At 40.6% G+C, this 21,818-nt stretch overlaps 2 protein-coding genes across 3 annotated transcripts in view; one reads left to right on the top strand and one right to left on the bottom strand.

Annotated features, from left to right (window-relative positions):
- The first annotated feature begins 256 nt into the window (after window positions 1-256).
- mtrex (Mtr4 exosome RNA helicase) lies at window positions 257-17,699 on the top strand. The gene is made up of 27 exons (XM_041058793.1): window positions 257-379; window positions 1,118-1,258; window positions 1,602-1,668; window positions 1,754-1,816; window positions 2,141-2,253; window positions 2,664-2,838; window positions 2,969-3,059; window positions 3,163-3,287; window positions 3,582-3,680; window positions 3,846-3,966; window positions 4,056-4,187; window positions 7,230-7,309; window positions 7,762-7,872; window positions 9,013-9,114; window positions 10,545-10,670; window positions 11,348-11,498; window positions 11,665-11,837; window positions 11,932-12,000; window positions 12,076-12,201; window positions 12,581-12,691; window positions 12,819-13,007; window positions 14,389-14,552; window positions 14,633-14,738; window positions 15,467-15,523; window positions 15,611-15,773; window positions 16,964-17,068; window positions 17,306-17,699. Exons 1-27 carry the CDS (start codon window positions 270-272, stop codon window positions 17,356-17,358), a joined length of 3,123 nt encoding a protein of 1,040 aa, XP_040914727.1. The 5' UTR covers window positions 257-269; the 3' UTR covers window positions 17,359-17,699.
- A 142-nt stretch (window positions 17,700-17,841) lies between these two features.
- The window catches only part of plpp1a (phospholipid phosphatase 1a), a 35,746-nt gene continuing 31,769 nt past the window's right edge, over window positions 17,842-21,818 (bottom strand). For both annotated transcript variants that reach the window (XM_041058795.1, XM_041058796.1), the window contains exons 6-7: window positions 19,455-19,631; window positions 17,842-19,015 (exon numbers count right to left, since the gene is read on the bottom strand). In XM_041058795.1, coding sequence (XP_040914729.1) covers window positions 18,896-19,015; window positions 19,455-19,631 — 297 coding nt within the window. In that variant the 3' untranslated portion in view covers window positions 17,842-18,895. The remainder of the gene's footprint in view (window positions 19,016-19,454; window positions 19,632-21,818) is intronic.

Raw genomic sequence — 21,818 nt, 5'->3', positions numbered from 1 at the left:
GAAAATGGGAAGGACTCCAAAAACCCAGTTTTCCCACAGTTAAACAGAAATGAATGCACTAGCTAGCAGTTTGCTGTGTTACGTATTTGTACCAGTTTGTTACCAAGTAAAACCAGGTACAAAAACAACCCCTATAAAATAAGCGTAAGGATTTGTGTAATGTTCAAATTGTACTTTGGTGCAACTGCCAGCGGTGCTGCACTTAACGGTATGACTTGAATGCGACACAACCTCGTGTGGAATTGTGGGAAGGGGTGCCCCCAACAATCATGGCCGACGCGTTTGGAGGGTTTGGTGACGGCTTGTTCAGCGTGTTTGATGATGAACAACAAACGACCACAAGCAAAAAGATACCCGCCTCTGTGGCTCCAGAAACGGGGTAAAGTCCTGGGTTGTTGCCTAGTAGTGTTTGGTATTTGAAACCGGGAGGTTCAATCGTACAGGGCACTCGAACGAAGAATCATGTGCGTTCCTGACAGTGAAGCACTCATAGGAAGCACTCCAGGTGTTAGTTACGCTAACTAGCTAGTTAGCTTAGTTAACACGTTAGAAAATATCAGATAAGCTGTATGCAATGGTAAACATAAACTTACAGCGTTTTGTAATTTGTTTTATGGTGTTATAAATAAAGCTTTACCAGTTTTTGTTTTTGTCTCGTATAGTGGTAGAAGAAGCATTCAGAGTATTCTTTACTTAAGTAAAAGTACAACAGTGTAAAAGTACTCCATTACAAGCTGGAGTTCTGCATTTAAAATCCTGCTCAAGTAAAGCTCACTGACAGCTCTCATACACAGCTTTACATTGTCAGATTGTTTATACTGAGGTGGAGCTACTTTTGCCTACTTTATGTACCCTTAATTTAGTTCAGTTAGTTTAGTAGACTAAAAAGTACATTCTTTCCGTTTGAAATGTAGCGGAGCAGATATATTTAGTTGTAGTAAACAGAAAAACTCAAATAATTTACAATGATCTCAAATTTGCTGCTTATGTGCAGTTATTGAGTAAATGTACTTAGTTTCTAGCTAACTGTTGTTGTAATGTTCCTGTGTAAATTCAGTCCAAACGGGCTCAGCTGACAACATTTTGTGTCTGCCTGTGTTTTTTTTCCCCTTTCCAGGAAAGCTGTAGGTAAAAATGACACGGACAAGGATGCTGGTCCATCTGCCCGCTGCAAAAGGGAGGCTGACGGTGACGGTGGAGAGGAGGTGGTGTTTGGGAAGAAACCTCGACATGAGGCAGTCTCTGCTAATGACCTAAAGTGAGATATATTTCAGCTCACTACTGCTATTTCACTACATTTTGCATGGAAATATCAGACTTTTTACGACTCTACGTGTATCAGATAACAGCCCTGCAAAATAAATCCTCTGTGGTTTCCAGGAACCATGTTAGAGCCATGTTTTTGATTCTACTTCATAAATACTTTGGATCTAGCAGTTTTGTGTTGAGAAGTTTCTCAGCTGTGTCTCCTCTCCTTTGAAGAAGCGATTATAAAATGAAGTCATGATCTTGAGTGTTTTCAGATGAATTATTGGCTGGAGATGCTGCAGAATATGCTTTAAAATTATTGTGTAGGTTACAAGTCCTTTGTTATACTTCAGTCTTGCAGAATTTATGCCCCAAGTGAAGGTGGAACAAGTTGAAACGGTGGAAGGATGCTCACATGAGGTAAAAGAAGCAAATCCGAAGAACTGTGTTTCTCTAATGCTGTTGTTAAAACTTTATTTGCTAAACACATGGTCTTTCCCAACAGGTCGCGCTGCCTGCCAGTGATGAGTATAAACCACTGAAACCTCGAGTGGGGAAAGCAGCCAAGGTATATTGAGCTTCTAACTTGGGTTTTCTACTTGTTGGATTAATTTAGTTTGTTCTTAATGTCCAAATACAAAATTTGGTCATGCTTTAAAATAATAGTTGAGTTTTAAAACTTGACTTGAGGAACATTTTGATGAAATCTTAACAGCAGTGCAGCAAAGGAAAATACTTGTGTGTTATAATCATATCTCTATAACATATGTTATCATATGGTATGATCGCACATCATATTTATAAACTGGGTTAATTGTGCTGGTTGGTTTACAGTGACTTTTAGTGCACCTGGATTCTTTTTCCACTGTTTTGAATACTGCTTCTCTTGCAGGAGTACCCTTTTATTCTGGATCCGTTCCAGCGTGAGGCCATTTTATGTATTGACAACAATGAGTCTGTGCTTGTGTCTGCACACACCTCTGCCGGAAAGACTGTCTGTGCTGAGTGAGTCTTCTCGTAAAAACTAAACAATTGCCTAATGAAGGAATATTTTTTTTTTTTATCCCATTGAGACAGTTGACTGTTGTGTACTGTTTAACTTTGCACTGCTAGTCTCATGCACGTTACATGTATGAGGTGGATATGCTGCTATTGCCTCTGTGTTGTGTGATGATGTTTGTGTGACGCATGACAGTGAACTGGAGCTGTTTTAAAGCTCCCTACTGTAATTGTGAAAACACTTTTCTTGGAAGCAACAAGAAAAAAGTAAAATCCAGTTTGGTGGAAGTCGTCCTTTATGTGACTCAATGGTTAAACTATTTATCTTCCTTACTTTCTGTTTCTTTTCATTAACTAAAATAATGTCAGATATATGATCTAACCTGGTTTTACGCTGATATCTCTCTTCCTTGTAGATATGCCATTGCTCTGGCCCTCAGAGAGAAGCAGAGAGTCATCTTCACCAGCCCCATTAAGGCTCTTTCCAATCAGAAATACAGAGAGATGTACGAAGAGTTTCAGGATGTGGGTCTGATGACTGGTGACGTCACGATCAACCCCACCGCCTCCTGCCTTGTCATGACAACAGAGGTGGGACACAGTTATGTTTGAAAGAGTGGCAGCATTGTTGGTTTTGTCAGATATCACCTTTATTGGAGGGTGGTCTTTGGAAAGTAACGCTCAGGGGTTGGTCTGACACGATAAGCTTGTTTTGTCCCAGATCCTAAGGAGCATGCTGTACCGGGGCTCTGAGATCATGAGGGAAGTGGCGTGGGTCATCTTTGACGAGATCCATTACATGAGAGACGCAGGTGTGTGCATAATACTAACAGCACAGACACACTTTTCACCAACCCACCGTGTGTATTTCAACAACCTGAAAGACTCGTGACTTTACTTGGCCTTACCTTTCAGAGCGCGGTGTGGTGTGGGAGGAGACCATCATTCTCCTTCCTGACAACGTGCATTATGTGTTCTTGTCGGCCACCATCCCCAATGCCAGACAGTTTGCTGAGTGGATTTGCCACCTACATAAGCAGGTGAGGTGGTGCAAATACTGAGCAAAGCATGAAACACTTTCGTAGTGTGTTTGCAGGTGGAGCATGAACACCTTTACAACGTAGTGGTTTTCAGACTGTGAGGCGGAGCGTTGTCAGGGGCCGATCAAATCTGAACACAGACATGATACATACATTGTTAGTGTCAGTGTGAATGATGAGAGGGGAGGCAACCATCATCTGTCTATATAAATAGATTAGGATACTGTTTCATTGTGGTTTTCTGTCCTGTTTTTAATTCATTGCTGAAGTGTTTCTAACTCATGTCTCCTGTAGCCGTGCCACGTGGTGTACACAGACTACCGACCCACTCCACTGCAACACTACATCTTTCCAGCAGGGGGCGATGGTCTCCACCTGGTGGTTGATGAGAATGTAAGGACATCTACAGACTGAACTTACTGGAGTTATGAGGGAGAGTTGGCTAATTAATGATGGTTTTACATTAGGGCAATATGACTGTTCCTCTGTCTAATTTTAATGCATCCTGCAAACACGATTGGTCTCTTCTGATATTTGTATTTCCGCGGTTTTCTTCAGGGAGACTTCAGGGAGGACAATTTCAACACAGCTATGCAGGTGCTGAGGGACGCAGGGGATTCTGGGAGCAGCAGCGGAGGTGGCAAGTGGGACCCGAGAGGACGAAAAGGAGGCACTAAAGGTGTGTGTTTGTGTCCATTTTCAAGGTGAAAAGCAGTAAATGTCTTCAATTAATTTATATCAGAGTTTATGTTTGTGTACTTTGATTAGGTCCGTCCAGTGTGTTCAAGATAGTGAAGATGATCATGGAGAGGAACTTCCAGCCTGTCATCATTTTCAGCTTCAGCAAGAAAGAGTGTGAGGCCTACGCCCTGCAGGTGGCTAAACTGGACTTTAATAGAGGTGTGTGCACGTAAATATTTTCTCTACAAAGCCATACTTGGCCTTGTCATCTTTGCGGAGATTTGTAACGTGAGCGTTAATTCAGCGTGACTCAAGCATGACTGATACTGTATGCTCTTAGTAATACGCCTGCACTTGTTCAGTTTGAGTTGGTATATACAGTAGTCAGGCAGGTTTTACATGCATAGCACAAGGTTTACGTCAGACCCTTGCACCAGTAGATGAATGGCAGGTGATGTTTTCTTGGAATGAGATCACTTCTTTTTCTTTTTTTAGCTAAGCCAAATGAGGTCAACTTGATTCGGCACAGGATAGATCAATGCTTTCCGTGTTTACAAAGCATAAAGCCTGCTGATTTAACCGTGATAAGGAGAAAATACTTTCCAGATTTGACAGCCCAGAGCTATGCTGGCTCCTTTGATTCAAAGCCCGCTTATTGTACGCTTCATAATCTAGTGATATTTTTCCTTCTGACACATCTGTTATTCCAGCAATTAAAAATCCTCGCTGCTTATTTAACCCGCAGTAAAAGCTCAAATGTCAGCTTTACGTAATGAAAGTCTTTTTAGATAACTTATTCTGCTTTATTGTGAGCTTCATTCACAGGTATAAAGTCACACTATCGGCACATTGGACAATGAGCGTATTTTGGGTTCGACTCTGAGTTGCTGCGCAGATTGTTTTTGCGCACTGAAATGCCAAAACAAATAAATTTTTGTAACAAATTGTTGAGACAGTTGGAGAGGGAGTTGAAATTAGGCAAGCGAAACCACTCGCCAAAATGCGAAATAGTTGGCGAGCCGAGGTGAATGGATCCTCCCCCACTGAGCAAGTGCCATGAATATGGCTTATTGTGTGTGCACTGCTCGCCCTGCTGTTTGGTCCAGTGGATAAGCGAAGTTGCTTCGTGAGGACAAATCTCTGCACTTTGGGAGATAATCCAGCAGTAGATGGAGCTTGGCTCCTGTCCACCTGCTTCAGGCTTTTTCAGTGAAATAAAACATGCTCATGAAGGGAAACATTTTCCTCCCTCGTCTTGGTTTGTTTTCCCTGCATCATGACATTCTTATAAATGAGGTTTGTTTTAATGCTGAGCTCTTCCAACACTGAAAAGCCTTCCAGCTGCCAATTTTTTTTGGGGGGGTCAATATTGCAAAAAAAAAAACAAATGGTAAAAACTCGGCCAAAGATAATTTCTCGTTTCCAGCAGTTTCACGTGTTTTGAGAATCTTCTTAAACAAATGTTCTGTCTTAAAAAATGAGGCAGACTGTGTCCAGTAATAGCAGTCACGTAATTTCATTTGATTGCAGAAAATTTCACTTGACTGAGGAAAAATGCTGACATAAGATAAACTAATTTGTAAAGGAGTCAAATTATTCCATTAACATTCTGTAGTAGTTTAAACAATGAAAGAGCTTTCATGACAAAATGTGATTGATGTGTTGTTTCTTTTCTTTTGGCTACAGAAAAACTTTATCACAAATTCTGCTGAATTGATTAGTTTGAGTGACCCATGGTACAAATCTAACTATTTGAAGTTTTAAAAAATACACGAGTTTCGGTCACGAAAATGTTCCTTCTTTTCATCTGTCATGTAGAAACTCAAAGGGTTAAACAGTGAAAAAGCCTGCAGCATACACTGTATGTAGGCAGGTTGTTGGTATTATGCCGTCCCTCTGTTTGTGTGTGTAGGTGGGTTGTGATGAGAAGAAGGAGCCACGTGGCTCTCCATCCACCCTTCTTTCCCTCTCTTCTACCTTTTCTACTTGTGCTTTCTTCCGTCCATCCACAATTTTTTTTTCTCTCAGCTTCTCTTTTCTTGAATACTAAAGACCCCCCCCCCCCCCCTCCTGTTCCCTCCCTGTTGTGTGCTGTGACACACAGTTTCTGGGCAGTGTTTGTGGAATGGCAGAGCCATGTTGGAGTCAGGGGGCCGACTGGTGCCTAAACACTACTGCGAAGACTGTCAGGAGGATGTAGACTCACGTTCTGTTGTTGTGATGCTGACCTGCAGCAGTAGTTGTTTTCCAGTAATTCTTTTTGTACAGCAGCGTTATAGGTGTTGTTAGGTGCTAATAGCAGAGCTTGAGGTTGATAAAGTCAATGGATCAATTTGGTGAATGAGTTTCAGCAAGTACTGGTCACATGGCCGTAAATGTAGTTTGGATATTCATGGTCCTCAGGAGATAAATCCTAATAATTCTGTCCACCATTAGGTTAAGATTTCCCTGTGATCACCGTTTAAAAGGAAACTCCATATACTTCCGTAAACTTGGTGCGCTGCTTGTTATTAAACCATTGAAATATGTCCCATTGACACTGTAGTCATTCTGCATTAATAATAAATTCTGAGCCATCAGACTTTGTGGAAGTCCAAGTTTCTGACTAACACAGGCACATGAGAAGGAAGGTTTCCCAGAATGGTTTCATGAATAAAGAAAGACCTGTGACTAAGTTTCCACATGGAAAGAGATGGCCAGCAGCAAACGTGATCCGCACAATAATAAGATACTGGTGGTAGTGGCACAGTTGGTGAAGTCATATATATTTGGATTACGTAAATAAATTGTTTGTTAAAATTTGGTAGCAGCCTGCCATTTTCCAGATAATGTTTGTTTTTGGAGTAAAACCTCAGCTTCAGTCAGTGGCATAGAAATCAGTAATCACTCAAACAATATGAATATTTTTTAAGAAATTCTGCTTAATTACACAAATTAGAGAAAGAGTGCTGCTGTATCTGCAAAATGAGGTCAAATCTAGAGTCAACACAGACTTGTAGCCAACGGAGCAGCATCGTTTATTTGCTCAGTCCCTGGGTGGCTGATGTTTTCCTGCAAGCAATTTCCTAAAAATCTCTCCCCGTTGTCCCTCATGAATCACTCGTGCCAAGAGAAATTACATGTGAAACATTTTTGAAATCACCCAAAACTTTGTGTGAGTGCATGTTGAAGGAGTCGCTGAGATGCACATGCTCAGGATGTAAGAAATCGATTTGTGCGAAAAATTTCTGAAAAGTTATCCACTTTTTTTTAAAATTCCAGATGATGAGAAACGTCTGGTGGAGGAGGTGTTCAGCAACGCAGTGGACTGTCTTTCAGACGAAGACAAGAAGCTCCCTCAGGTGAGGAGGACTCATTTGATGTTTTTAAGAAACACCCACGTTGTTCTCGCTCCAGTTATTGGACTCAGCACAGCTACCATGTAAAGCCTCAGGGGAAAAAAATCCTTGCTATTTTCCTTCAGAGTCATTTTCTACCAAGAGAAGACAGTTAAACAGCCTTAATGTAAATAGCTGAACGCATAATGTCAACACAGGCTCAAACACTGTGCTCCTGTTGTTCTACCCTTCTGTGTGGTATCACATCATGAAAACCAGCCATGTTGAGGTAATAGTTGTTGGTGGGTAGACCGACCATACATCACACTTTTCCACTATGAGGGTTAGATGCTTCTCCACTCTCTGCTTCTCTGGTGATGATGGCTGAGATCTCATGAACCAGTGAACCCGCGCTGTTGCTAAAACTTTATAAACAAATACTACAAACGCTAACCTGCCCTGTCCACGCTCCTCAGGTGGAGCATGTGCTGCCGCTGTTGAAGAGAGGAATAGGAATCCATCACGGAGGCCTGCTGCCCATCCTGAAAGAGACCATAGAGATCCTTTTCTCTGAAGGCCTGCTCAAGGTACGACAAACAAAGGAGATTTATCCCTCTGAGCAGAATTTCTGCAGCGACTTGAATCTAAACACTCATCATGTACGCTGTAAACTGAAGTGAATGTTTAGAGACTAGCAATATTCAGAATCGATACACAAAATTGGAATGTGTCCATGTACGAGAATACATAAAGGCATCATGTGAAGCTTTTCACCACTAGTAGCACCGCGGAGCATTGTGTTTGTGAGCCAGTCGCCAGTTTGTTTATGTCACGAGCGTGTGGTGACTCGGTACACTCTCATGCTGCCAGTTTCAGGTTCTCCCACTTATCAACAGTCAGTGGCAGTAAGTGGGCATTCAGACCAAAAATAGCCCAGCGTTAAAACAGTGCAGGGGTTCGTGTTGCTTCAAGTACTGATGAGATTGTGTCTGAATAAGAGAGGATTATCTGCAAAGTTTTTTTTTGTGTGTATGTTTGGTTTTTTTTGGCGGAGCTTTGTGTGTTTACATCCCTGTTGTTTTTTTCATGCTGGGCTGAAATAGGTCTGAACACTGACTCTCTCACCAAGAAACATATCAGTGTGCCAACAAAAGGCTGTAAGGAAGAAGATAACTAGCAAACAAACACGGCTGTAAACAATGCAGCATCCAAAATATGTGAAAAACCAGAAACTTCTGGGGCTCAGGCTTAGAGGAGTGAGCATATGCAGAGTTCTGATAAAAGAAAAACCTTTATTAATTACATGGTTTTTAAGTCCTTGGAGGCTTGTAACTTAGCCGTGTAATTAATAAAGGCTTCTCATCAGAACTTTACATACCCCTGCTTATCCATGTGTGAATTTCCAGTTTTACGCTTTTAAGGATTTGAATCCTTGTTTGTTTGTTTTTTTTTGTTGCATGTTTCCCAAGATTTACCCACTTAGTAAACCATTACCTTTTTGGACTTTAAAAAGTGGCTTTGCAGATGTTTTATGAGGAAGGAAACACATTCAACGTGTTAATTAGGCCTCAGAGGCACACACACACACACAGCCTTCTGGTGTGAGAACCACTGAACACAAACATACGTTTACAAGACAAAACCACAGGAAACCTTTTTGAAGCTGTATTGAGAATTATCAGAATGTTGTGATGAGATTTTCTTAATGCTTTTTGTTCTTATCCCAGGCCCTGTTTGCCACTGAGACATTCGCCATGGGCATCAATATGCCAGCGCGCACTGTGCTCTTCACCAGCGCACGCAAGTTCGATGGCAAGAATCATCGTTTTGTAAGAGCACACGCAAACACCTGCACACGCACACACACAGAGTTCTTGCATTTCTGTGAAAACAAATTGTCAGGAGAGGATTCTCTTAGGAGTGTTATCAGATTGGTTCCTGCAAACTATGTTTTCTCCCTGTTAATGTGGATTTTTTTGTTTCTTAATTTAACTCTTTTCCTCCTCACTCAGAGTGAGACAACCTCATGTACACGGACATCTTGTGAAGCCTTCACATGCAGGGTCAATATATTCTAAATGGCGATAACCCAGCTGAAGTTAGTTACTGGATGTCATCTGCAATACTGAGAGTTTAATAGTTTATATAGTAAAAGTGTTTATATTTCATAATAAGTACATTATTATGAAATATACACACTGTAACGTGTAACATACATGCAAAAAATCCAAATAACATTATTGTTTCCTGTTTGCTGTTTGCTTTGCTGTGGGCACATAAAAGCAGAAAGTGGACTGAGCCAACATGTAATGCAGACCAGTCATCCATTTTTGGAGAAGTATTAGAATTCTGTTCTGTGCTTCCTTTTTTCAGTTTCTCCCTGTTACTTTACCTGCAGTGTTTGTCTCTCGGTAGTAAAACTCTCCATAAACAGTTCTGTCTCTTTAAAACAACAGCTCTGGCCTGTTTGCAGTGTGGAGCTGTCACACATAGTGTGGTTCTCCAGGGCCTTTATAAGGTCTTCAAGTCCCGCAGCTTGCATCGCCACATAAACAGCCACGTATAAGAGCTGGGGGCCGTGTGTGTCTGTGTGTGTGTGGAGCTGCCGTCACTTAGAAGCACCCTTCATCGTCACTTCATACACACAGGTTTCCAGCTACTCTCTCTCTCACACACACACACACACAGGCTTGAAGAGAGTGCGAGAGAGAGGAGGAAACTGCCCTCCAAGAGGTTCATCGGGAACATCTGGTGCCTCTGACGGTGCCAAAGCTCCACGCAGGCACTCGCACACTTCAACACACACACAACTCTCATTCCTGAAACACACTGTGTTTCAAATCAAGAGCTGATCCCATGGCATGCCTGAAATGACGATCAGATCATTTCAACACACAAAAAAAAATCGTATCTGCCTTTTGCTGCGTTTTTTATTGCTCAAAGAACAGTAGATTTGTGGAGTTTAATCGGAGCCATGTGTGATGCAGAGAGTAGTCCTCAGAAGCTCGTGGAAAACTGGTCCAGTCTCTTCCTCAAAAGGCAGTGCCATCGTCTAGATTTGTATGTTAGCAATGCAGATACTTGGCTTGATATAAACTGGACAAATACTATGAAAATATTTGGTTATATTCTCACCTGTAATACATCATCACAGTACTTTTCTTTCCATCTTCAGTTGTTTTTAACCTCTTTTCTCCCACCACCCACTGACAAATTTCCTTTCTTCTTTTAATGTCGTCTGTGTTTTCACGTGGTTTAGATTACATCAGGTGAATACATCCAAATGTCCGGCCGTGCTGGGAGGAGAGGAATGGACGACAGGGGAATTGTTATTTTCATGGTGGATGAGAAGATGAGTCCAGCTGTGGGCAAACAGCTTCTCAAGGTACCGTAGAATCTGGCTGCTACAAAGCTTTTCACCATGCAAGTTCAAGTTAATTTTCAGAATGCAGCTACTAGTCTATCCATCACGTCTTTGCAAACCTCTTCAGTGCTTTCTGCACATTCTTCCGTTGCCAGACTCCCACTATCCCATCAATTAAAACACATTTCTTGGTGAGAATTTGTTTGAACAATCGAGTGGAAATTGTAATGAGTGGCTCTGAAGTTGTTCTCTCTGTGGATCATCGAGTTATTTGGTGCTCAACACTTGACTACACACTGTTACAGAGAAGCCAGGGAGTCTTGGTCTTTTGTCTTTGGTTTGACACATTTATAGCTGCACTGCTATAAATATGTAACTGCATAGCTTTTGAGAGAGGTTGTGTTAATGTAAAACTGTTTGTTGGCACTGTCGCAGTGCTCGACTCCCAGGATGTCTTGGAGAGAGATGCTGAACACATATCTGTGGTTCTGGAGTTTCAGAGATCACGATTGCAAAATCCTCCGAGTTAAATTTTGGGGAAAGTGACTTTATTCAGGCCTCGTACCTTCTTGGCACCTTTAGTAAAATGCTAACAACATTTTCAAAACACATAAATAGTCACAGCTGTATGTTATTAAAATAAAGGCTTTTGTTTCCATGTTAATTTCTGATCTGTCTGTTTTTATTATGCTGTGCAGGGATCAGCCGACCCTTTGAACAGTGCCTTCCACCTGACCTACAACATGGTGCTGAACCTGCTGCGTGTGGAGGAGATCAACCCAGAGTACATGCTGGAGAAGTCTTTCTACCAGTTCCAACACTACAGGGCTTTGCCTGGTGTAGTGGAGAGTAAGCATTTTTCCATATGTAGTACTGCTAGAAACTGGGATTTAAACATATTAAATGATTATTTGTTTGTCAGAATAGTTGCAGATAACTTTTCTGTCGACTTAGTGGTTGATGTGTAAAAAGCCTTTAAGAAATTTTTTGCTCACATTTCTGATTTTCTGTGCAGAAATAAAGAGGCTGGAGGAGCAGTACCACGTCATTGAGATACCTAACGAAGAGAGCGTCGTCACTTACTTTAAAATCAGACAGCAGCTGGCCAAACTGGGTAAAGAGATACAAGAGTTCATCCACAAACCCAGATACTGCCTGCCCTTCTTGCAGCCTGGGCGACTTGTTAAGGTAAAGCTTCACACACATATTCTCCAGTGACGGAACGATAATTATAGATGTTTTTACTTATTTTTACATGATCTTTGTTGCTTTGTTCCAATAGGTAAAAAATGAAGACGCTGACTTTGGCTGGGGAGTTGTTGTAAACTTTTGCAAGAAGTCTAACGTGAAGGTAAGTTCTCATGGTGTCACATGTATGTGAATCCATCAACATGAGACTGTGACTAATATGCATTTCCCCATTTAGACCAGCACAGACTCAGAGCCGCTGTACGTGGTGGAGGTTTTGGTCCACTGTAGTAAGGACAGTGTAAAAGACGCTGCGACTGAGGCTGCTAAACCCGCTGCTCCAGGGGAGACTGGAGAGATGCAGGTGGGTGAAACAAATGCACAGAAACACGTGTCACATATACAAATGTTATGGAGGTTCATTTCCATCAACCTGCTTTATGCACATTTTCAGTTTCATTAAAAAAAAAAACCTGAGTGAAAATGTTGGAAATTCAAACAAGCTGAAAAATGTTTTCACGCTTGGCTGAAATGGAAAAAAGATTTTTATCTATAAGACAAATTGCGTTCAGTGGAAACACTGAACAGTTGGAACAATGTTCATGACGTACATGAAACAAAAAACTTAATTTTCCACAGAACAGAATAGTGTGGCAGACGAAAACTTAAGCAAATTGCCGAACATAGGAGACAAATAGAAATGCTGTATTTCCATGTGATTATGGTCGCTGTTTTTTGTCCAGGTGGTCCCAGTGATGCTGCATCTCCTGACTTCCATCAGCTCAGTTCGTCTTTACATCCCCAAAGACCTCAGGCCCTTTGACAACAGACAGCTCATGCTCAAATCTATACAGGTACAAAATTCAGCCATCTTGAAACCAAAACGCTGAAAGTGGAGGAAATCAAAAGAATCATTATCTGAATTGTTGCCCTTTCTGTTTTGTTTTGTTTTTTTTTAACCTCCAAATATCTTGTCCTCAGGAAGTGCAGAAGCGTTTCCCAGATGGCGTTCCTCTGCTCGACCCCATAGACGACATGGGCATTAAAGACCCCGCGCTGAAGAAAGTCATTCAGAAAGTGGAGGCCTTTGAGCACCGCATGTACTCCCACCCCCTGCACAGTGACCCCAACCTGGAATCTGTATATTCTCTCTGTGAGAAGAAAGCTTTGGTGAGAAAGTCACTTTGTGTGTGTGTGTGTGTCTTCAGTTTGTGAGAGTTAAAAGTCGTGTGAAACTTTGCTAAATGTCAAACCCTATTGATAATTAAACCATTTATACACAGTTGGCTTTTGTTACGGATGAATTATTAATACTTTCCTATTCATCTGCGTTGGCTTCTTTTACTTAGATCTCAATCAGTGACCTTCCTTTGTCTTCTCCTCTCAGACTGGTCAGCTTTGCCCGTATATATATACTCATGCAGACAAACACAGGAAAACAGCAAGGACGTTACTCCTACAGGGGCCTCACCTTCAGTCGTAGGTCAGAACAGAAACCCACATTGGATCACATGGAGCGAGGGATGAAAAGGCTAAAACAAGGGGCTGATTGTTTTGTTTTTTTTTGTTTGTTTTTTTTTTTTAAACCATTTTTTGCTGAAGCTCTAACTCCAGCAGACAAGTACCACAATTTACCAGACTTGTCTTGATGATGTTTAGCAGCTGGGATAATGTAGGGGGAAAAAAAGTGGAAAAGAAGGAAAGAAAATATGAACCTTATCAGAGAAAGATCCAGAACAAAAAAGTAAAGCCGGAGAAAATGCAAAACATAGAGTCGGTAAAAATAAAAGAGCTGCTACACTCCCAGATTGGTTTTACTGGTGGACTGACTACACTGTGTTTGACACTTTGCATAAACGTTTACATCTCTCTCTGGTCGTGTGTGTGTATATGTGTGTGTGTGTATGTTGTGAAATGATATACAGTAAAGTGTAAACTGGATAACTTTGTCAGAGTAAGAGTTTATCCTGCTTTTCTATTAGCATCTCTCCGGTTCAGGAACAGCCCTCTACAGCTTCTCCTCAGTCTCATTTCCATACTGAGACCATTCCTGCCTTATTTGTTAAGCAAAGTATCCAACACTGTCCCAACTCATCACACCTTACACACGCCATGGCTGATATAGCTATAGCATACATCTAAAGTAAAACCTGTACTCAGGTTAACACTGGGAGCACAAGCACCAAAAACCTTTCAGCTCTCGTTCATACACGAGCGATTTCTCTCACTATCTTACGCACTGTTGCTAGTTTCGAGAAATTGGACTTCCCTTTAGTAATGACCCATGCTGGTGAAATCTCTTTGTGACTGTGTTTGCTTCTTCGCCTCAGAGATGTGTTGTAATGATGAGTAAAGTTCAAAGGGGATATTACAGATAAGCAGGCAGATGCACATCTGTTGGCTCAGATATTGCACTTTAATCACTGTGTAATGTTTGACATTAGCTCATGCACAAAACAGCTGGTAGTTATCAAAGTGCTACTTTTCTGGAACCCTGAAGGCTGTGAGGTATAACAGTACGTGTGTGTGCTTTTGTGTTTTTGTGTTTCAGATCGCAGCAGATGTTCGAACGGCCAAGCGAGAGCTGAAGAAAGCTCAGACCGTCCTGCAGATGGACAAGCTGAAGTGCAGGAAGAGAGTTCTGCGACGCCTCGGCTTTGCCAGCCCCTCCGATGTGATCGAGATGAAAGGGCGAGTTGCCTGTGAAATTAGCAGGTGGGGAAGGACAACAGTTTGGAAAAAATACAACAGATTAATAATCACCAATAATTCACTCTGTGCGTTAATCTTTCCAGTGCCGACGAGCTCCTGCTGACGGAGATGGTGTTCAACGGTCTCTTCAACGACCTGACGGTTGAACAAGCCACTGCCCTGCTGTCCTGCTTCGTCTTCCAGGAGAATGTACGAACAAATGCACAAACACACATAATTCCTCTAAATTCTCAGTACAAACAGATATTAAGCCTTTTCCCGAACACTGAGATCAACAGTTGATTCCCATTCCCACAAGCTGAAGCTCCAGTCGCATTCTTGGCCTCTTCCCATGCTCTGCAAGCAAAACAGAAACCTGAGGTTGATGTGTGTTTGTCTTACCTAATGATGCCTGATCTCTCAATGAGGCAATCCAGCATCAGATGGTTTAGCAAACCTTTTCTTTGGCTCCACATCAGCTTCATCCTCTGAACTGAACAAATTTCTCTCTAAACTCAATCACGGCTCCCATCGTCCTCGTTCTCGTCCTCGTCTCGCTTTTGTGTCTTACTCAAATGCAGAGAGCAAACGACGACAACAAGCAGCTGTCGTGTTTGCAATACAGGACTATTGTGTTTGTGTGTACACAGCTGTTGGCTGTCATTGAAGAGCACCTGCTGCTCTTCAGCTCAGGATGGCAGCAAACCATTCTGTGTTTGTGATTCTAAACCGGTTCATAAAAACCCTTCTGACCGTTGAGAAGGCAGCAGGTTTCTGTTTTGTTTGGTGGAGGTCTGATCTGTTTTGTTTTTCTTATCAAACTTGCCTACAACAGGTTTAAGTAGCAACGTATTTTGCCTGAAGCTTGGAAGCAAAACAACAAAATAAATATTTGATATTTGCTATCATAATATCAATGATGTCAATTTGCCCTCCAGGCCAGTGAGATGCCAAAACTGACTGAACAACTAGCTGCACCCCTGAGACAAATGCAGGTGAGACATCATGAGACGATGCCAGATTTGTTTCTCACAGTTTGAATTTGGTGGAAATGTGAACACTTGTGTTTTTGTTGTGTTCAGGAGTGTGCAAAGCGGATAGCCAAGGTGTCTGCAGACGCCAAGCTGGAGGTGGACGAGGAGACGTATCTGAACCAGTTCAAGCCCCACCTGATGGACGTGGTCTACGCCTGGGCTAACGGCGCCACGTTTGCTCAAATCTGCAAGATGACCGACGTCTTTGAAGGTGGGTCATCAACGTCTGGCAGACATGACAGGAAATATTTTTACTCCAGTGCTGTAGTTAAGTTCAATTCTGAAGTTCCTCACAAAATTGAGATTTGATTTAAAAAAAAAAAAAAAAAAGAAAAACTCAGTTGCCTTTTCTTCTTCTTTCGTCTCCCTTTTATCATCTCATGACCCCTCAGGTTTATTACCCAGATTTACCAGTAAAAAGTAGATAAAACTAGCTTCACCTCAACAAGCTGCAGCTGTAAAATGCTGCTGACACATTAATGCATCCGTGTTGATGATCTAACAATGTCAGATTTAATAATATATCAGTCGCAGGCGTTGTCTCTGCAGAACAAGTGCTTTTATTTTTGAAACTTTAAGCTCATGTTGCTGAAAATCTCTCTGTACTTTTACTTCTTCCACCGCTAACGAGCAACAGCACGGCCTTTACAAAACCATTTCACCTTTGATTTATCCGCTGTCACATGTGCAGCCACTTGCAGGCTGTAAGAGGCTCACTAATTGATTTATTATGTGTGGTTTGGTTTGAACCCAGTTCCAGGTCCATCATTCTCCCCATAGTTTCTATCTCTGACTCCCAACAATGACCTCAGCTGTGAAACATTGGATGTCATCATAATAAGGAAGTAATGCTGAGTTGGGAAACTGGAGGGAGTTTAAGATGTGCTTGTGCTTGTGTGTGTTGGCGAAGGACAGAGACGGAGAACTGGGAAATTTCCAAAATAATTCAGTGTATTTTGATATCTGTTTTCTATCTCATCTTTCTGTTTTACAACGTTGACACATATTTATAAACTAAAACTATTTTACAGGTCTGTAAGTTCCTCATTTTCTGGGACTTTTTATAAAAGAGTCTTATCTTTTCACGAATTATTGGGAAAAGCAGGAAATGATCAATTTAAACCCAAGTAAAAACCGTCTGTGTTTTCCTTACAATTAGCATCAAATAATATACGTATATCCTGGAAACTTGTTGGAAATTAGGTTATAAAATGAAAATTACAGACATGTAAAACAAAGAGTTCACATATCCATTAAGGTGAGTTTGTCAAAGAGGATTCAGGAGTTTTAAGAGCTGTGGTTTTAAGTTGTACAGCCACAGTACTGACAATACTGACCTTAGATCTAAAAAGACAAATTCACACACACTGAACACTGTGTATGTGTGTCTGTCCTGTGTAGGAAGCATCATCCGCTGCATGCGCCGTCTGGAAGAGGTGCTGAGACAGATGTGCTCTGCAGCCAAGGCCATTGGCAACACTGAGCTGGAAAACAAGTTTGCTGAAGGTAAGAAACCTCATTGTGTTATTGGAGCTTAATCGTTAATTAATCATTAAGATGAGTTTCTTATATTACACCACAACCCCGACCTAATAAAGTGGCCACTGACTGTAGAGTCATCATCCCACAGGCTGTAAACTTTTTAAAAAGTATTATTTACTCTGGTAAACTCTTCTTTACTGACACATTACTCAAACAAATGTCTCTGATTGGAACAAAATTTTCTTATTCGTGTCTTTGCAGGAATAACAAAGATCAAGAGAGACATTGTTTTCGCTGCCAGTCTCTACCTATAATGACCTTTCAGCTTCCCAGCACATTGTGGCTGCTGTACGATTCACCTTTAGCTTTGACGACCCCAAGATGGTGTTTTTGGTCCTTCTGTTTTCTTTTTCCAAGTTTCATATTGGGGTCAAACATTGTGCTACACTTATTCCCAAAATGTTAGTTAAATTGGCTTTCAGTTGGAAAAATAATTTCTTTAACATGTTTTTGTTTTTTTGTTTTTCCATCTAACTTACCTGAGCTTTGTAATGTCCTGTTGAGTTGCATTTTATAAATCAGTGAATCTACACTTATCTAATGATGTAAACAGAAGTGTTTTTCATTTAGGTGAATGCATCTGTGTGGCTGGAGTACAGTGAACATTCATGCTTTTATTGAGCAAGATGGTGCATAATATGACAGATTAATTTGATATATCTGACTGGGAACGTAAGCAAGTCATGCTTTATTTATGTGACAGCTTATGACATAATACATCCAACACTTATGCTTCATTTTTGTTCATGTGAATAAGTAAAATGTCTTTTTTTTTCTTATTTTAGATGTTTGTACATAGGTGTAACATTTTTTTTCAATAAACGTCTGTATGGAGATTTGTTTTTACATACAGATTATACAAAAGTACATTGTTGTCTATTCTCTTGATGTTTATATTAGTTCTTAGATACACAGGAAGCTGTGACAGCAGCAGCAGCAACAGTCCAGCAAAGGCAACATGGGACTTGAAACTGACTGTCGACTCTTCAGCTCTCTAACCCAAGTCACACGTCCTTCTCGACAATATGAGGTTAGACAGTTGGAGAATCACACAGTAGTGTCAGTAACCTGGAGTCAGCGGCTTCAGATGTCAAGCAGTGTTGCCCTCTGGTCTAGGATCAGCTTTAGCCTCCAGCACCTTCTAGCCTTAAGAAACAAACTTTCCTCTTTTAATGAGCCCTTTGTTTATACACTGGACCTAAGGCAGCAAAGTGGTGAGACTCATAGTCTCTCTGGAAGCTGGGGGTGGTCCTAAAACTGACCCTAAATCAGATCTTCGAGCAGACTGACTCCAGGACAGGAAAAGCACAAAGCAGGGTTACATTCACAGGTTTCCAACCCCCCTCTCTCACTCTCCCAGCAGTGGTCAGACCCTTTAGTGAGTGCATGCAGGTAAGTCTTCCCACCAGCTCAGTAGATAGATGGTTCCCGTCCTTGCAGAATCTCTAGCCCCTAACCTTCATCTGTCACTTTAGCATATCTACAAGGGTTGGACAGGTTGTCTCACCACATTCCTTTAATGGAGGATCAGTGGACAAGACAGCAAATTGGCTAAAATTATAAAGTCTTAAAATATAAGCAGACCTGAGGTGTAGCTTTCAAGGGTTTCTTCTGGGATGCACAGTCATCCACTGGCTTACTTGAACTGAGAATCAAGTACTCCACTCTGTGAGTCCATGCAAAGAAATCTGATGAGAATTTGCGTGAGATGAAAGGCTAGAGAGCTCGGATCCTAGGTGTGCGCTTGGACAGTGCAGAGGTATCCTCCTCCTCCTCCACCTCTTGCATAGCTTAGTTTGGACTCTCAAAGTGGTTTCCATTTGTTGGGGTCTCCTGCAGGGTTGTGTGTGGGATGTCCACCTCTTTATGAGAAGCCACACGTGGCTTGAAAAAGTCAGACACAAAGAAGACCTGCAAGATACAGGTGGAGAAATTTTAAAAAGATGTAGATGGGAGTGGTGCTCTGCTTAAAGAACACCGTGCTCAGTGAAGTAATAGTTTAACATTATGGGGAAAAATACACTTGCGCTGTCTTGACAAAAGGTTGAATAAAGATTGTACAGTAAATATGAAGGTACAGCCAGCAGCTGGTTAGTTTAGCATAGCACAAAGACTGGACACGGAGGGAAACAGCTAGCCTGCCTCTGTCAGAGTTAAAAATGCTGCCTACCAGCACCTCCAAAACACACTAATTAAAACAAATGTCTGTTTTGTTTAATCTGTATTTCAGCACATAAACAACTTGTAAAACCACAGTCACTTTTACCTTTTGGTTTTTGTATAGACATGTTAACTGGTGAGCTTTAGAGGTGGTGGTGGTGGGGGTCAACACTAAAGGTACAGCACTTACCACCAGAATGGCCATAAGGGCTCCCTGCAGGAGGCCAGTCAGCACATCGCTCCAGTGATGTTTATAATCAGACACTCTGGATAATCCTGTGAACACTGAGGCAGCGATCAGGAAAAACTGGATGGTGGGTCTCAGCAACCTCGCCCATTCAAATTGGAGTCGAGCCTGCAGATAGAGCTGAAAAAGACACAGGCCATGCATTGAAAATATAGAAGAGTTATAATTAAAATCATGATAAATGAAAGTGCGTCACTGGCAATGATTTTGGCAGGAATGGGGAGCATTATTGTGGGTTTGGTATTCTAGTGATCACTGTAGTAGGCAGCATTCCTGCAAGAGTGGTAGGAAAATGACATGCAGTGATGATTGGATGACTCAGTGCATTTCCATTTCCACACTAGAGACAAGCCTATCACCCAGGAAAATGTCATAAAATGTTCCTGAATTGAACTTTTTTTTTTTTTACAGCCACAGTTATCAGTTCCATGATGTACTTCCTTCTCTTTCTTTTTAAAATGTTGAAAAAAATCTCCTGCAGGCCACATTTAAGTCTGTCAAACTGACCTCGTCTGTTTATTCTCTGAAAAAGAATCCATAATTCCATCTGTAATTAAATATCACACCACCTCTGGAGCAGGATGACTTATCGTGTTGGAATCTTTGGTCAGCTGAAAGTCCTGTTCCATTGTGCCATAAACCAGACAACTTCATTTTGTTTGAATTAAAAACAGGGTGCGTCCGTTTTTTTGTTTTTTTTTTCCTTTTAAATCAAGGACAAACAGGCTTAGCCGCTTTATCCAGCTGCATCTTCCTCTTCCCGTTCTACCAGATTTCTGACGCAAGTGCTGCCATTGAAATGGCAGTGAAAGAGAAGAAAACCCACTTTAGGGACTGCAGGTAAAGGTTTAAATGTCAGCTGCTGTTACTCATACTTCCACTTGAGTGATGAGAATTCTGGCTCTTTTGAGAGAACCGGTTCTTTTGGCGCGGCTCACTAAAAAGAGCCGGCTCTTTCAGCTCCCAAGTGGCTCTTCAGATTTTGTTTATGACATTACATTTTGAGGTCATACTAAAGTATGAATATTTTTTCGATTTTGACGCCTTAGTATACTATGACCATTTTCACGGCATTTTGAGGCTAAAAAAAATTTTGACTTTTTTTGTCCGATTTTGACGCCTTACTATACTATGACGTTTTATGACATTTTGAGGCCAAAAAATTTTTTGACAATTTTTGCACGAAAAAAACGCCTTACTATACTGTGACATTTTTTATGACATTTTGAGGTCAAAAAAAATTTTGACATTTTTTGCCCGAAAAAAACGCCATACTATACTATGACGTTTTTTATGACATTTTGAGGTCAAAAAAAATGTTGACTTTTTTTGTCCGATTTTGACGCCTTACTACACTATGACGTTTTTTATGACATTTTGAGGTCAAAAAAATTTTTGACATTTTTTGCCCGAAAAAAACGCCATACTATACTATGACGTTTTTTATGACATTTTGAGGTAAAAAAAAAATGTGACTTTTTTTGTCTGACATTTTGAGGTCAAAAAATTTTTTGACTTTTTTATACCAATTTTGATGCCTTACTATAGTAAAAAAAAAAAAAAAATGTGACTTTTTTTGTCTGATTTTAACGCCTTACTATAGTATGACGTTTTTTATGACATTTTGAGGTCAAAAAAGATTTTGACTTTTTTTGTCCGATTTTGACGCCTTACTATAGTATGATGTTTTTTATGACATTTTGAGGTCAAAAAATTTTTTGACTTTTTTATACCAATTTTGATGCCTTACTATAGTAAAAAAAAAAAAAAATGTGACTTTTTTTGTCTGATTTTAACGCCTTACTATGGTATGACGTTTTTTATGACATTTTGAGGTCAAAAAAGATTTTGACTTTTTTTGTCCGATTTTGACGCCTTACTATAGTATGACGTTTTTTATGAAATTTTGAGGTCAAAATTTTTTTTGACTTTTTTATACCAATTTTGATGCCTTACTATAGTATGACGTTTTTTATGACATTTTGAGGTCAAAAAAATTATTGAATTTTTTTGTCCGATTTTGACGCTTTACTATAATATGACGTTTTTTATGACATTTTGTGGTCAAAAAAATTTTTTGACTTTTTTTGTCCGATTTTGACGCCTTACTATATAATGACGTTTTTTATGACATTTTGAGGTCAAAAAAATTTTTGACTTTATTTGTCCGATTTTGACGCCTTACTATACTATGACGTTTTTTATGACATTTTGAGGTCAAAAAAAATGTTGACTTTTTTTATCCAATTTTGACACCTTACTATACTATGACGTTTTTTATGACATTTTGAGGTCAAAAAAAATTTT

The sequence above is a fragment of the Toxotes jaculatrix genome, chromosome 16 (genome assembly GCF_017976425.1).
Source record: "Toxotes jaculatrix isolate fToxJac2 chromosome 16, fToxJac2.pri, whole genome shotgun sequence".
Classification (NCBI taxonomy): Eukaryota; Metazoa; Chordata; class Actinopteri; family Toxotidae; genus Toxotes; species Toxotes jaculatrix.
The sequence above is the reverse complement of the archived record's forward strand: the minus strand, read 5'-3'. Positions and strand labels throughout refer to the sequence as shown.